The sequence below is a fragment of the Ailuropoda melanoleuca genome, chromosome 15, assembly GCF_002007445.2.
Source record: "Ailuropoda melanoleuca isolate Jingjing chromosome 15, ASM200744v2, whole genome shotgun sequence".
Classification (NCBI taxonomy): domain Eukaryota; kingdom Metazoa; phylum Chordata; class Mammalia; order Carnivora; family Ursidae; genus Ailuropoda; species Ailuropoda melanoleuca.
Genome location: NC_048232.1, coordinates 24,059,113 through 24,076,468, shown reverse-complemented (window position 1 = coordinate 24,076,468; position 17,356 = coordinate 24,059,113). Strand labels below are relative to the sequence as shown.

The 17,356-nt window shown below is 37.4% G+C and overlaps 1 protein-coding gene across 5 annotated transcripts in view; it reads right to left on the bottom strand.

Moving 5' to 3' along the window:
* ACBD5 (acyl-CoA binding domain containing 5) overlaps positions 1 to 14,262 on the bottom strand; it is a 60,012-nt gene extending 45,750 nt beyond the window's left edge. For 3 of the 5 annotated variants that reach the window (XR_004620726.1, XR_004620725.1, XM_034643784.1), the window contains exons 1-6: positions 13,114 to 13,309; positions 12,759 to 12,930; positions 8,621 to 8,741; positions 6,956 to 7,028; positions 954 to 1,068; positions 824 to 856 (exon numbers count right to left, since the gene is read on the bottom strand). Coding sequence is in view for 3 of the 5 variants with exons in the window: in XM_034643784.1 (XP_034499675.1) it covers positions 824 to 856; positions 954 to 1,068; positions 6,956 to 7,028; positions 8,621 to 8,741; positions 12,759 to 12,930; positions 13,114 to 13,128 (529 nt within the window). In the remaining 2 variants the exon portion in view is untranslated. Of the gene's footprint in view, positions 1 to 823; positions 857 to 953; positions 1,069 to 6,955; positions 7,029 to 8,620; positions 8,742 to 12,758; positions 12,931 to 13,113; positions 13,310 to 14,163 lie in introns of those variants that run through there. The other 2 variants (XM_034643786.1, XM_034643785.1) reach the window with 2 other exon arrangements.
* Positions 14,263 to 17,356: the final 3,094 nt, after the last annotated feature.

Here is a 17,356-nt window from a genome sequence, read left to right as displayed (position 1 = left end):
ATTGACTAGCATGAATTATAAGGAAGATTATTTGTTAAAATTTGATTCTTTTAAGCAAATCAGCTATAGAGGATGTGGTTATAGAGCATTATGCTCAGTGAGCAGTCTATCAGTTACTACTGCAGACACAAACTGCAGATCTTATGACAGACAGGAAGGTAACTGTTCTGAAACGGCTAATTTCTGTCAATTAGTAAAAGATATCTTGTAAATAGGGATGCCAGGAAAATAAAACATGTGTAATTTTCATTGAAATAATTCTTACAGGCTCATTTCACTCTGCTTTCTTAAAAAGAAATTTAAAGAGCAAATGTTTACAGTTAATGCCAGGAAATTTGCCTATTATTCAACTCCTGCTAGTACGTAAAAGATAAGCCTTTCAATTCTTTCCTGAGAACACGAAATTAGAATCTAGAAAAAAAAAAAAAAAAGACCAAGCTAAGTGAATTCACCGATGTCTTGTTTTAGGTTGCTACGCTATGTGGTTGAACTATACTATAAACATACCTACGTTAAAATTAGCTAGAAAATCATTTCAGCCATGGCACTGTTAATGTAATTCAGAAAGCGAATCAGAAAGTATGATCTATCAAAACAAAATCATGAATTCTGTTATAATTTTGTGTACACTTTGTGAGCCACCTGTTGTTTTAATAACTGAAGTAAACTAAAGCGTTTATAGTATTTTTGAATTTTGTGCAATGTATTTGTTTGGAATGAAAACTTCTGGAGTGACAAGCTTATAAGCTATATAAATTTGTGCAAAATTCTTTTGGCATGTAAATTTTAAACCAAATGTTTACATGGATGTCATTATTCCTACCTTCCAAGTATTTAGAGATTTTCTCCAGTCGGACTGGCGTGTGAAAGTAAAAAAAAAATTAGACATATAAATATTAGTGCATGCATAATATATCAGTTGCTGGATTAAAAACAAGGTAAGACAGTCCAACCTGAGGCTAAATCAGAAGTTCTGCCACTCTTTTTGTCTTCTACAATTTCATAAAATGGACCTATGACATGTAGCAACTCTTCAACTTTCTCAGTCATTGGCATAGTTTCAATAATCTGTAATCAAAAGAAACAAATCTTGTGAAATCACAAACTGCTAATCTGATGATCTACACTAATACCAAATAACATAATATTTATAATTTATTTTGTAATATTTTTGAGATTTGATGTTCATTTATAGATTCCCCAAAGTATCTATATTAATTACATACTTAAACTGTATACTCTCCTAGAAAAGTTTCAAGTACATTAAAGATTTAAAAGTGTCTTCATTTTGAAGATTGTTTTACATAAGCTTCTTTTAAAATTTTACACAACAACCTATAAATTGTGCATTAAAAACTAAAGGCACTAACGTTAAATACAATTGAAAATTCTGGGGTGAGAGTAAAATTATTCTGTCTGTTCTTTAAGGTAGTGTTTCTAAAAGGGCACAAAAGTAAAGTAGGAAATGGTCATCACTTTCAGACACCTTCATACCTATGGGCCAATTTAGAATCATCAAATTTAAAGAGCAAGGTAAATTAACTGAAAAGGCATTCAAATAAATAGCCATCAACTGGTAACTGATAAAATATTTCCATAGAGGACATATTTTTCAGATATTTAAAAAGAATAAGGCTAGCTTTGTGTGGGCTGACAGGGAAAACATCTAAATTTGTTTTATAGGCAAAAAGGTAGTGAACAGCAGCAGTAGTATAATACCATTATTAGGTTTTTTCTCGTTTTAAATAAGAAGATATAGATATAGACACATATATGTGTTTTCTGAAACAATCTACAAAATAGAATTAAAAGTAATTATCACTTAAACAATTAAAATGGAGGAAACAGGGAAAACTCACTTTTCATTTTAGACTTTTCTCTGATGTTTGGATTTTTTTCATTTACATATATTATTTTTATTACTAAGATGAACACATTCATTACTTTAAGCAACCAAAATCCTCTATCACTTTTGCATATTTTTCAGCTTATACACAGTTTTAAAGTGGCCAGTTTCATCTCAACCTCAGACTCATCAGTCACTCTCCCTGCTTTACTGTTTGCTTACTGCCTATCTTTCGCAATAAAACGTAAGCTCAGTAGAACAAGGCCTTCATCTGTTTTTGATCACTCCTGTATTTCCAGGCGTCTAGCACACACAAGGAATTTAACAAACAAGGCGGGGGTGTGTTGAGAGATTATACAGAATGAACTATGCTAAAAATAACTGGTGTTAGTGATTATAATGTAATTTTAGAGCTCAGAGTAAATTATCTAATTGCTGCTCCTATCAATGGATAGGAGTGTAAAAAATTGCTTTAACCAGAAAATGTCTTTTTGTAGAAGGAAGCACTTGTTATTGTAAGGCTGGGGCCATTAGGGAGGGCATTTTTATAGCTTATTATAGATACATGATCTGTAATTCGTATAGATTACAATAATAATTCTGAGAATTAGATTCAACCCAAAAACTGAAACCATTAGGTAATATTTACTTTTTTTTTTTTTTCGTGACGTTTACTTTGATATGACCGAAGTCACAGCTACTACATGGCAGAGATATAATTCGAACACAGGCCAGCACCCTTTATTCTATACTGGAATAATGTACGTATGTAAAGACTCAACAGAATCTAGTTAGCCAATCATATAGCCCATCTTGACCCACCCCACCCAACATCTCCTTTCATCCTCTTTCAAACCACATCTCTTTTAGTTATCTCTCAGTTAAAGATTACTCTCAAAAGTCTCTCAGATTTGTCAGTAAGTAGGGCTACTCAAATCTGTTTCGGTTTCTCATACCCCATAGGTAACAGACTGAATTACGGATTTCAAATATCAGAACTAAATAAATGTAGTATGTGTCAGTGCTAAGCAAATTTAAGCAGAGTAATTTTTCTTTTGATAAGCTAGAATTTCAGTAGTCAATGCAGGTGGGACACAAGTGGTTATGGTAAGATACACCCAGAATTTAAGAGGTTAGCCTCTGAAGAAGAAACTTAAAAAATACAAAACCCAAGAAGAATGATCTTGCATCTGCAAAATTCTCTCCCTCACTCCAATGCTGAAATAAAAGAAATGGCACACACGCATGACACACACACACACAATCTCGGCTGGGACAGAGACACAGAAAGACAAGCAGAGCCAGGGAAATCTCAGTCTAGGTAAGTACTCCTTAACCCCAGAGATTTTATTTACAGTGTAAGTAATCTAAATCAAGTCAACTGAATTGTAACCTATCCAAATGAAGACTATTTGGTGAGCTGCACGGACTCTAAAAGCAGCACAGTATTTTTCTAGGTTTCTCCAGCACATTTCATCGGTAAGAAACATCATTTTTGCATGATGAAAATTTACTATTAAAGGTACAGAGATGCTGTATTGTAAAGCAAAGATTAAATTCCTCAGATTTTTTTTTTTTTTTTTTGGTCAGATCGACACATCTCTTAATGTCATCCAAATCTCAGTGTTCTACACTCGGTTCAATAGACAATCTAAGCAATCACTACTCCAGTTTCCCAAGTGCCTCTGACATTTTGAGGAGTGTCCTACATCTCAATCCTGAGTCTGCTGCGCACTAGAAGGTATAACACCCACTGTAAGTTAAGGAATTAGCGTTCTGGGGGAAAAAAAAAGAAATTACCATTCTGGCTTTTCTCTAAATCTCTAGAACATGGTTATCATCAGTCAAGACTTAAAAAGAGAAAGCCAGTGTTCTGGACTTGTAGAGCTAGAGACCAGACTCTCAGCCATGGTAACTTTCAGGTTCCATCCTTTATAAGACTCTATTCTAATCCTCCCTCTAGCACAGCGATTGTCCCATCCTCTTAGAAATCCTGAAATAATTAGTCTGGGGTTATGCTGGGGCATTTTTTTTTTTTAATAAGATCCCCCTAGTGATTCCAATGTGCAGTGTTGAGTACACCAATCTCTCTTTAAATCCCACAGACATGATGCATATTATTCAAGTTCTGGTTGAATTCTCCAGAAATCCTCATTAAGATAGCCTATACAATTTGGGGGGTGGCTGGCTGGCTCAGTCAGTAAAACACGCAACTCTTGATCTTGGGGTTTTAAGTTCGAGCTCCATGTTGGGTGAAGAACTTAAAAATAAAATCTTTAGGGGTGCCTGGGTGGCTCAGTCTTTAAGTGTCTGCCTTCAGCTCAGGGCACAATCCCAGCATTCTGGGATCGAGCCCCGCATTGGGCTCCCTGCTCGGCGAGAAGCCTGCTTCTCCCTCTCCCACTCCCCCTGCTTGTGTTCCCTCTCTCGCTGCCTCTCTCTTTGTCAAATAAATAAATAAATAAATAAAATCTTTAAAAAATAAATAAATAATAAATAAAATCTTTAAAACAAAACAAAAAAAGATAGCCTGTGAAATTTGTACAGAAAATAGAATTTCATATTTCCTTTCCATTATGAATCAAAATTAACTTTATTTAAAGAACTATGGATTATTTCCCACAAACCACATTAGTTATTCTGCTCCCTCAAAGCTAAGATCCTATTAAATTATTTTAAAAGAATTTTTTATTCCAGCAACTTTTTCAGTGATATTTCACTGGGCAGTTTATAAATTACAAAAAGCAATTTTCCATAAAACGTTATCTATTATAAGATATAAATTAAATTGATAAGTTCTTAAACGTGTGAATGCAAAAGCGCAGAATGAGATTTATACTAAAAGAGTAATTCTAAAGAGCAATAGCACAGTGAACTATATTTACAAATATAATTTAACAACCGGTTCAGTTAGTAAATTATTGCAATTAGAAGTCCCAGGGTGCCTGGGTGGCTCAACCGGTTAAGCGTCTGCCTTCAGCTCAGGTCATGATCCCAGGGTCCTAGGATCTAGGCACCCCCTCCCCCCCGCCCCCGCATCAGGCTCCCTGCTCAGCGGAGAGCCTACTTCTCCCTCTCCCTCTGCATCTCTCTCTCTCTCTCTCTCTCTCAAGTAAATAAATAAAACCTTTTTAAAAAGTCCCAAATCAAATCTTTGAGATAATGTACAACCCCATACCATTATTTAAAATATATATATTTTTAAGTAATCTCTATACCCAACATGGGGCTCGAACTCACAACCCTGAGATCAAGAGTTGCATACTCAACCAGGTGAGCCAGCCAAGTCCCTCCCACCTCCTGCCACATCATTATTTAAAAGCATACAATTTTATCTGCTGATGTCCACAAAGCAAACCCCTGAAAATACTTTTAAAAACTAATCAAATTTTTCAATCGATGGGTATCCTAACATTCTTAGATTTATCTCTAGAAGTTTATTATAAATTTTATTATATTCACCATATGAAAAATGAAATTTGAAAAGTTTGAATGGAAATAGTTGGTATATTCTCTTTTTTTTTTTTTTTAAAGATTTTATTTATTTATTCGACAGAGATAGAGACAGCCAGCGAGAGAGGGAACACAAGCAGGGGGAGTGGGAGAGGAAGGAAGCAGGCTCATAGCAGAGGAGCCTGACGTGGGGCTCGATCCCATAACACCGGGAACACGCCCTGAGCCGAAGGCAGACGTTTAACCGCTGTGCCACCCAGGCGCCCCAATAGTTGGTATATTCTCTTAACTAGAGAAGTAGTTATAGAAATCTACAGGCACAGTGGAAGTATCTTAAGACAGCTAAAAGGCAGCAGTGTAGTTTAAATCCATCTCCCTCCCACTTTAAACTGTGGCTACATCATTAATTAATCAAATCGGATAGGGAAATGGATAAATTTTACACGATGTGTCAATTCAATTTTACATGATAGAAGCGTGTCCTAAAAATTATAATGATATTTAAAAGAAAGAAAAGGAATAGTTACCAAACCAAAAAATTTGGCTTTTAAAAGTTTCCTTTGTTGCGCTACTGATACAGTTAACAGCCAAAAGGACTAAACTCTGCCTTCTGTTATAGATAAACTAGGTCCACTAAATAAAAACTGCAAAAATTTAACAAAGGCCACAACTTTGAGCAGTACAGAAGAAAACAAAATAAAACAAACAAATCAATCTCAATCGGACAAACAGAAATTACTTATAGAAATTAACACTGTCAAACAATCTGGCAAAAGAACTATTCCTTTTTACAGATTTTCTTTATGTTCACAGAAAATTTATTTAAGATTAGCAAATGGACCTAAATTTTACAATTTCTGATCCAATTCCAAAATAGAAATGGTATAAGAGTATCTTTAAAATTCAAGGTTTCCTCATAAATTTGCTCCTCAAAACAATCCCTTGAACAGACTTAAAAGAACTAGCTAGTAAGGAATGCCCTCCTTACTAATTATCAGAGAAATTAAAAGCATCTTATTCTGCTTCTGAAGGATCTCTGCATTGACAGAAAAATGCTTGTTACTAAGAAGTCCCGTGATGGGAGTATCTCAATTCGTGAGTCAAACCTGATGAGAACACTGATGGGCAGGGTTGTTAACTACTCCTTCTAAATAAAAAGTTCCAAAGCAGAAATGCTTTCAAGACAGCCCAGGTACTGCCCAGATTCCTGAGAAAGGGACTTCAATATTTCAAAAGATTCCTATTTCCACACTTTCTGAAGAAGTTGACTATGGAGAAAGACAGAGAAAATGAAAAAAAAAAAAATCACATCGCATCACTCCAATGTGATTTTAAGGAAAAAACACTTAACTTAAGATGAACATGAGGAGACAGATAAAGCCCTAATAAATTCAATAACTTAAAATTTATATTCTAATATATTGTGATCTCTTTGTTCCTTAAAACAAAGCAGCTAATTTGCTTGATAACAAAATTAAATTAGAGCTGCTCTGAATATTTTCATCTTCTCTCTTTCTTTCTCTTTCTCCTTCCTTCCTTCCTTTCTTTTTTTAATTCATGACCTGCGCTGAGATCAAGAATCAGACGCTTAACCAACTGAGCCACCCAGGTGCCCCATGAATATTTTCATTTTCTGCTGTGAATTATTTCGCCTACCTTTTTCATTTCTTCAACATATGCAATCATGGCTTCCTCTTTGGTCATATCACCCAATGAACTCCAAGCATCCCTAGAAATGAGAATATCCAAATAACAAAAAGACACATTTTCCAATTGCTCAGAATACAATTTGTAGTCAATGCTATAGGATCATTAATTTAAAACAGGCTCTCTACTTAAAGCCTACACAAAGATATTATGCTCTCAAAGGATCACTTTAAATGTACCATCTTAAAGAAAAGTATCAGAGTAAATAAACTGTCAAATTAAATAGTATTTAAAGTTTGCAAATATATAGCCCATCTATAGATTATAGACTATAGATTACAGAGACTATATTATATACACTATAGAGCAGACACTATAGACTGTTGAAAAATACCTGCTAAGAACTCTTCAACAATTTTATATTGTAAAGAACAGTAACAGAAATGAACATTTTAGAACTCTACATGAAATGAACTATCACAGCCATATTTTAAATGAACAGAAGTTTTGGTTAAAGGTTTCCATGAATTTAAACAAAAGAGTCTAACTTACAAACTCAAAAAATAAAAGTGGTTTCCTACGTCTAAAAAAACAAAAACATGAGGCATAGGACATTTTTAAACCCCTAGATAATGAGAATAGTCCTTTGAAATTTTTGCCTAAAATGAAAATCTTTCTTTTTACACATTTTTTCCAGAAGCAGTTTAGATCCACCAATGGTCACTTCTGAGGAAAAACCATAAAGTAAATCAATTTTCTTAAACAGGTTAAATAACACACTGCTATTACATTTAACCTATAATCTATGACTATTCATAAAGAACTTAGAGGAAAGTACAGTACTAAGAAATCCTCAAAGGAGTTTAAGGACTTCCAATCCAGTGTAAAGAAATCTAGCCATTGGGCGCCTGTGTGGCTCAGTCGGTTGGGCATCTGCCTTCAGCTCAGGTCATGATCCCGAAGACCTGGGATCGAGCCCCACATCGGGCTCTGGGCTCAGCAGGGAGTCTGCTTCTCCCCTTGCCCCTCACCCTGCTCTCTCTCTCTTTCAAATAAATGGAATTTAAAAAAAAAATTGAGCCATCAAAATGTGTGGCTCTTAAGACACTCTTCACCAATTAGAATACTCTGTTCATCACATATAGTCTATGTTACAGAGGTATCTCTGGCTATTTTAGATTTTCTTAAGTATATTAAAAATCAAATTTCTATTCAAGTACAGTGGGACAGGAGGGACAGCCTAGATAAAAAGTTAGCACTGCAGTCCCTTAGTCATGCGCCTAGCTACTTATCATCTAAAGGCTCAAAGCAAACAGTGTCACTGTGTAAGTAAAGTCATTATTTTTCTTGGTAGGTACAAGAGGCAGGAGAGTTTGTTTGTTTAACTGACTTTGGGAGTTGCTCTTCTTACAATAAATGGAAAAAACTCCAACAAAGGAAAGACTAACTGAAAATGATTTTTTTATCTTTGATACACCTTTCGGTTTTATTGCTTCCTCTCTTCCCCAAGACTTTTCTACTTGTATGAAATTGTGTTAAAAGCACAGGGAGGATAAAAATAGGATCGAGCACGTTAGAACACTTCTGCTTAGAATACATAACCACAAAAATATGTCATAGGATAATTATGTCACTAAAATAAAATTCCTTCCATGACTCTCTATATGAAATTACCATTTGTATCTTCCAATAGGATCCCAGAATCCAGGCCTTGAAAGTTTACAGGGTCCTTCAGTTGCCTGCTTATAGAAGCTATAGAATTTGAGCATCATTTCATTTGTTGGCTGAAATGAACCTATTGGAAACATAGTAAATAAGATCACCTAGAGAACACAATCGATAATCTAAGGCTATAAATCAGCTTAGCTATACTAATAGTGATTTTTAAATATTTCATTAATAGTTCAGATAATCATTTCTTTCTGTCTTATAGAAACAAACGTTATGGCTCTGTTAGTTGCTAAACTCCTTCAATTTAAAAAAAATCTCTTGAGATTTTTATACTTTAATAGCAATGCCTAACATAGTTCAGTAAGTAAAAGCATAAGTGAACAAATATGCTGTAGGTGTAACTAAAATAACTGTCAAATGTCATTTAAAAAGCACTATATGAAAATATAGAATAACTGCATTAGGCAACTACAATAAGGTATTTTTTATTCAAAGACTGTGACAAACCAAACTGACTAGCATAAATGAAAAAGCTAAATGTACACTATACTTAAAAAAACTTCAGTATTAAGAAATTCAACTCCTCTTGGACAAATTTCAATTTCTTGATGAAAAAGGAAGTTTGGCTAAAGTCAACCAGTACATGCTGTGGTAGAAAAAGAATTAATCCAAGATAAAAGAGATTTCTCGGGCCGCCTGGGTGGCTTAGTCCGTTAGGTTTCTGCCTTCAGCTCAGGTCATGATCCCAGGGTCCTGGGATGGAGCCCCGCATTGGGCTCCTTGCTCAGTGGGGAGTCTGCTTCTCCCTCTGCCTGCTGCTCCCCCTGACTGTGCTCTCTCTCTCTCTCTCTGACAAATAAATAAATAAAATCTTTAAAAAAAAGAGATTTCTCATTTCCTACCTCTGTAATTTTGGACACATCAATTTCAGTGAAAATCAGTCTTCATATATGTCTCTAGCGTATCTATAACCTTTTTAAGTAAAAAATTTCAAACTGTATGCATGAATGCTATAAGTTGCAATACTTAATAACAGGGAAAGTTGGAATGCAAATGTTTTATAATAAATAATTGCCTAAATAATTATGATACATATATACAACAGGATAATTTATAACTACAGCCCTTAAAAAGTGTATGGTATGAAAATATAAACAATGGCTTGAGAAAAGTTTCACAATCTATTATAAAACGAGAAAAAAACAGTAGTTTAAAAATAGCATATCCAGTATAATCCATTTTTGCAAAATAAGTATTATATAAAGTAATAAGTATATACATAAAAAGCAGAATAGAAGGAAACACATCAAAATGTTAAAGAAGATATCTCTGGAAATAGTAAGCATAAAGATTATTTTTATTTTCCTCTTTGCTTATTTGTATTTTAAAATTTTTTTACATTCAGTGTGTTTGTATATTACTTTTATGCCAAAATTATTATAAAAATAAAAATTAAGGGGCGCCTGGGTGGCTCAGATGGTTGGGCATCTGCCTTTGGCTCAGGTCATGATCCCGGGGTCCTGGGATCCAGCCCTACATCTCCCTCTCCCTCTGCTGCTCCCCCTGCTTGTGCTCTCTCACTCTGTCAAATAAATGAATAAAATCTTTAAAAAAACAAATTAAAACTAAAATGTAAAAAGATATTTAAAAAACTTTATAGATTGCATAATAAACAGATAACGTGTAGTAATCAAAAACAAGTAGTTTATAAACGTTGTGAAAATTACAACATAGACAAGCTGAGAGGTGGTGTTTCAGGTTTGGCCAAGAATGAATAATTAATTCCAAAATCACAATAACAATTATCTCTATATAACATATGTTCTTTTAGGAGTATCTAGTAGATATGTTATTTCAATAATACGGTCCTCCTTTATATAACAGAGGTAAAAAAAAAATGGGGAAATTACAGTTAAAATGGTCACGTATTTTTTTAAGCTTTGAAATAAAGTTTTATTTGAAAAAATATTTTTAAATGGTTACCTACTTAAATAAAACAAATCTACATTTAAAACACCAATAGCCTTGTCTCATAGTATCTTCAGTAAATCAAAGTAAGATTTAAAAGTTTATTTGTTAAGGTGAGTGACATATACATTAGAATATATTACAGCAAAAACTGAAAACATATCGTATATATTCTGTGTGTAAGACACCAGATAAAGTATAAGCTGTCTTCAAGGTGCTCACACATAATATATTTGATATTTGTATTAAAAATGTTATCTAAGAATTTAAATTTCAGGGGCTCCTGAGTGGCTTAACAGCACCTGCCTTTGGCTGAGGTCATGATCCCATGGTCCTGGGATTGAGCACCCCATGGGCTCCCTTGCTCAGCAGGGAGTCTTCTTCTCCCTCTCCCTCTGCTCCCACACCCCTTTCTGCGGGGGTTCGTGCTGTCTCTCTCTCTTGCTCACTCTCCCTTTCAAATAAATAAATAAAACCTTTAAAAAAATGTTTTTTAAATAATAATAAAAAAATAATTTAAATTTCTAAAAGCTAAGGAGAAACCAAACATAGATGCTATAGGATTGATTATAAGCTTAGACCTTAAATAAAGATTAAGCAACAAGGAACAAAAAAACTGTAAGAACTTACTCATTGCCAAACGGTTCAGGGCAGATGCCAAATAAAAAGTATTATTATAAAAAATTTAATAATTCATTATAATAAGACTTCCAGCTTCAATTAATATCAATTTAATTTCAGGGGATAACAGTATACTGAATACCGTACAACACAGGTGCCATTTGGCAGGATATCTTAACTTTGCAATAGCTTCTTAAATGCTATGTATATACAGATTATATTTACATATGTTTCTTAATACATAATATACATCAAAAAAATAAACTAGAGACACCAAGTTCTACCTTTAACAATTTTCAAAAAATTATAAAAATGTGTGGTTTAGGAGAAAGGATAAAGATACAACTTACGCAAAACTCTTAGAATGATGCCTTTCTATAAACTCTCTTAATCAGGCATTTAAAAAACCAATAGCTAAGTAAGTTCCTGTATTATTTCTTTACATATTGTTAATTCACTCTTAATAACAACCCCCTCCTACGTCCTTCCCTAGTTCGACGTTTGAGATTACAAAGGAATACTATTTTGTGTATATTTATTTTTAAAATCTTTTGAATCTGCAATCAATGAATTTTTATTAAACGGTGTTGAATATTCATTACCAAGTCAATTCATGATTAATTAAAATAGAGACCATATTAAATACTGCAATAACAGTGTATTCATTGAGCATTCAATGAGTTTTACCCTCTTGGCACAGTAACAGTGCTTAAAAGCATCATTTAAAAAATACAAGTTTATTGAAAAAAATAATTCATATAATGAAGAAGGATAGAAGTAAAAGATGAAAGTTCCCCTCGCCAAGCCTCTCCACAGGAAAAAATATTTGAATAATGGCTTTAAATTTCCCAACTTTGGTCAAACACATAAAATTACAAATTCGAAAAGCTCTGTAAGCTAAACAGGATAAGTTTGAAGAAAACCACACCTGGACACATCACAGTCAAACTGCTGAAAGGCAAAGATAAAAGAGAAAAATTTTGAAAGTTGTCTGAGAGATGACACATTAAATACAAAAGATCTGGAATGACATTTCTCCTAAGCTGAAAGGAAGGCCCCATGTAAGAATAAGAAAGGGAACCCTAGAATAAGAGAATAGCACACACACAAAAGTCACAAATATGTGTATTTATTAAAATAAGTCATTTTACAAATGAATATAGCTATTTTTTCCTTTCCCTCCCTTCACATCAAAAGTTTTTGAAAGGCTTAATAGCACACTTTATGAGTATGCGGTACCAAGCATCCCCAACCCAGTTTTATTTTTTTATAACATATCCAAATCCCCAGTCGTTAAGTGACAGACTTTTGTTTTCAGCAATAAAACTACTCAAAATCTGGATAATATATTTGTCTCGTGCTTGAAAGATCAGCAGGTCATTAATTAACACTCTTCACCTTCCCTCCAATTACATTCCTTTTAAACGCAAAAACGAAGTAGGTTAAATTAGCAAGGCTACAAGCGGAAAGAAGATTAAAGGAGGCGAGGCTCGGAAACTGGGGCCTCCGGCCTCTGCAGGAGGCTTCTCCAGCGGGGGCCCAGCGCACTTACCATTTTTCGGCAAACTCTGGATCACCTTCACCGCCGCCTCAAACCTGGTTTCGTGCACGGATCTCGTGTCCGCCATCTCCAGCCGCCAGCGCCGGCCCCAGTCCCGGTCCCAAGGTCTGTCGGCTGGAATCAGGCAGCAGCAGCACCAGCTTTCCCAGGAGCCTGCATGAAACTGGAACATGGAGCGCAGCCGCGGATCAGCATGTCCAAAGGGAGGAGGCCCACGCAGCTGGTCATTGCCCCGTTGCCCTGCCCTATCCAGGCCACCCAGACCGAGGTGGCCCAGCTCTTTCCTCCTCCCCCGGGCGTGACCTAGGCCAAGAAGCCGGCCCGCCGAGACAGAAAAACAACTCACCGAGAGGAAGAGCATCTCTAGCACAACACGGAGGGGCTCCGGCCACCCGTGGTCGCGGAGCCGCTCTCCCACCCGCAAGACCCTGGCGGAGCAGCCACACTCCCCATCCCGGCGGGGTCCCCACAGCCCCGCCCCAGAGCCACTAGAGGACCCGCTAGCTGCCGCCACCGCCGCGGCCGCTCAGCCGACTCCACCCACCCGCCCCGCGTCCGAGGCGACGACGCGCGCTGCTGTGGTCGCCTGGGTAGGGCCAGAGAAGAAGGCAAGGCAGAGAAGTGAGATGGATCGGATTTAGCTTTTTGAACAGACCGCACCGCGGCGTCCATCCCAGTGCAGCCTGACAGGGGGAAGCGCGCAGGGGACGCGGGGTTGGATCCTGCTCCAGGGCCCAAAGGATCGAGCGTCGGGCAAAAAAAAATGCCCCTGCCCTCTTAGGTTAGGGTTTGAGGAATGTGATGGGATATAAGCAAAGGGCTTTAGATCCGGATAGGCTCGGTGCGAACCTTATGTTCTGCCATTCCAGTTCTGGCACCCTAAAGAGTAGATGAAAGAATCTGAGATGCTGGAACAAAGTGTTCAGCAGTGCTTGGCCGCTATTCTTTGGCATTTTTAACCGCCTCGAGCCAAGAACGTCCTGGAGTAACCAAAGGTGTGTGGGAAGGTTGCCAGCCAGTAGACCGTGCCGGGGCAGGAAGGAGGAACGAGGGCACTTTCCCCAGCACCACCACTAGCTTCGGCCCGATTTAATAGGCCACAGGGCTCGGGGAGGGAACAGTGAGGACCCAGTACGGATTGTCAACCCTAGAAAGGTGTACCTTGGGCCTTCACCTTTCTAGTTTAACGCCCCGAGACCTCAGGCATCTGGAAGAGCCCCCAGGCCCACCGTGGAGGGACTGATACGGGTTTTAGGGACGGAGTCTTGCGGCCCAGAAATCCCCGAACTCCCAGGGCCTCTTTGTCAGTTCGGGGTTGGTTAGGAGGGTTACTAGCAGAAATCTAAGCGCAGACTGTAAGTTACTCTTCCCTCGGAGCCTCACTGCCGGCATTTACCTTGACATTGCCGGCCAAGGCCCGACCGGTATTGTCCCCGACGCCCGCCCTGCCCCGTGGACTTGTGGGAAATGTAGTCCCCCCCTGCCCCCTCCGGCGCTTCCGGATACCTCCCTCGGCGGCCAGCGTTCTTCCCACCTTTTTCCGGTTGGGCTTCTCCGTACCGCAGACGCTCAAGCCGTTGCGGCGGAAATCCCTCCTTCCCGCTGCGTCGCGCTCCGGGACTAATTTACAATGCCACATCCGCTTCCAGCAAAAGAAACCGTCTGTGATACCTTCGGAGGTATCCTGATGTGACCTGGTGTGAATCGGTGAACTGGGTTGTAGTTTTTTGCTCTGGTTGCTTACTAACTTTGAGGACAAGTATATGAAGGCAAGCGCCGTTTAGGTAATAAAGACTACCGCTTTGCTGAGTGCCAGGTATTTGCCAAGAGAATACACATGTTCCAAAACCGCTATAGGGTGTTTACGAACGAGGAAATGGAGGCTCACGGTAACTGATTGGCCCAAGGTCCCACAGTTTAGTAAGTAGCAGAGCCAGGAGTCAGTCCAAAAAACTCTTGCTTTAGATCTTGGACTTTTTCCAGGACGCCAAAGTGTAAGAAATTAACAGTTTTTGTAATTGACTCAAACTAGGAAGAATTTATGTGGGTTTTTTTTTAAGTTGTGTGTTTTAATATCTGCTGCTTCCTCACCTCTTTGTTCTTTTTTTATTATATTCATTTCGGTCCCAAGCTACAGTCATGGATACTTATAAAAGGGCTTGGGTGTTTATTTCTAAGTCTTCATTTTGACAACCTTTCATGAAGTTTATGTAATAAGCAAATATATAGTATGTTGGTCTTTAGGTACAGATGAATGGGAATTTTCTGTCAGTGATTTTTGTGGAATTTCCATTTGCAAGTAGTGTAGTATAGATTTCCAATCAAGGAGAATAGCATAAGGAGAAAGGAAATTGAGATTATTCAGATAAAGGCATTTTAAAAGTAGCTCTTTCATATAGCTGTGCTGGTTTGTGGTAACTCCTACTGAAACACAATGATGAATATGATGGATTGACTCAGTTCCTAAGCTGCTTTCCATTTATGGGAACAACCTATAATTCTACCTAAAATATATCTCATGAAACACTGGTTAATATCTTTCGATACCGGGGCGCCTGGGTGACTCAGTCGATAAGCGTCTGCCTTCGGCTCAGGTCATGATCCCAGGGCCATGGATTCGAGCCCGCATCAGGCTCCCTGTCCAGTGGGAAGCCTGCTTCTCCCTCTCCCACTCCCCCTGCTGGTGTTCCCTCTCTCTGTGTGTCTCTCTCTGTCCAATAAATAAATAAAATCTTAAAATATATATATATCTTTCAGTACCTTCAGAACAGTGCCTGATCGAAGCATTTTTTGAGATTTGACATACATTATGTTAGTTTCAGGTGACAAAATAATGATTGTATATTTGTACATATTACTAAATGATCACCATAATAAGTGAAGCATTCTTTTTTATTTTTTAAGATTTTATTTATTTGACAGAAAAAGAGAGAGCACAACCAGGAGGGAGCAGCAGGCAGAGGGAGAGGGAGAAGCAGACTACCCACTGAGCAGGGAGCCCCGTGCCCTAAAAGGCAGACGCTTAACCAACCGAGCTACCCAGGCGCTCCAAGTGAAGCATTCTTGATTGTGTTCTTCTAGAGATATTTTAATTACGAATGGGCCTACTTCTTACGTATGACCATAAAAAAGGTAAAGTAGTATCTTTATGTGTTTAAATAAACATAAAGGAGTAAATTTTAAAATAACCGAAAAATTCTTCTTTTAGACGCTCTTTCCTTTACAAGCATTTTTAAACTCCTACTATGTCCCATGGGACGTAATTAACACTGAGGTACAAAGCCGGTCAGGGAACTCAGTCTAGGGTGGTAAATAGCCATGTAATATAATAACCACGACACAATGCAAAAGTGTTAAAATTGAAGAATATAAAAAGAGCTATATTACGTACACCAAAATAAGTACAGAAATGTTGGTAACAGTACTGTTTGGTAAAGACCCAAATCTGGGAACAACTCAGTGACCATCAACAGTAGAATAGACACATATGGACTACTGAAGAGCAATGAGAACAAATGAACTACACCTATTCAACATCTATATAGCTCATAGACTTAATGTTGAGGAAGAAGCATCTAAATTCAAAAAAGAACATAATGTGTGATGCCCTTTATATAAAGTCCAAAAACAGGCAAAAGCAAATGTTTAAATTCAAGTTGGAGGTATAGTGTCTAGAAAGGGGATGAGGGAAACTTGGGGTTCTAGTAACAGACAATTTCTTGAATTAGGTGTTTATTACATGAGTATGTTCAATTTGTGAAACTATTGAAATGTATAATTAAGATTTATTTGAATCTTAAACCCAACAAACGAATAAATAAAAGGCAGAATCAGACCTATAAATACAGAGAACAAACTAATGGTTACCAGAGGAGAAAGGAGTGGCGGGTTGAGCAGGATGGGTGAAGGGAAGATGGAAATACAGGTTTCCAGTTATGGGATAAATAAGGCACGGGAATGAAAGGCACAGCATAAGGAATATAGTCCATAATACCATAATAGTGATATAACTGGACAGATGGTAGCTACACTTGTGGTGAACATAGCATAATGTACAAATTCGTCGAATCACTAAGTTGTACACCTGAAACTAATGTAACAGTGTGTGTCAACTATACTCAAAAAAAAAGAGGGGTGCCTGGGTGGCTCAGTCGGTTAGGTGTCTACCTTCGGCTCAGGTCATGATCCTGGGGTCCCAGGATTGGGCCCCATGTCAGGCTCCCTGTTCAGTGGGGAGTCTGCTTCTCCCTCTCCCTCTGCCCCTCCCCCCTGCTTGTGCACATGCTCTCTGTCTCTGTTAAATGAATAAATAAAATCTTTTTAAAAAATTAAGAAACGAAAAAGAGAAAATTTCTTCTTTCACTCTCTAAAAAAGATTTATTTTCTGTGTATGTTATACTCCATTTAAAATTGAAATTTAAAAAATTGTACATATAGGGGCACCTGACTATCTCAGTTGGTAGAACATGTGACTCTTGATCTCAGGGTTGGAAGTTCAAGCACCATGTTGGATGTAGAGATTACTTAAAATAAAATCTTTAAGGAGTACTTGGGTAGCTCAGTTGATTGAGTGTCTGACTCTTGATTTC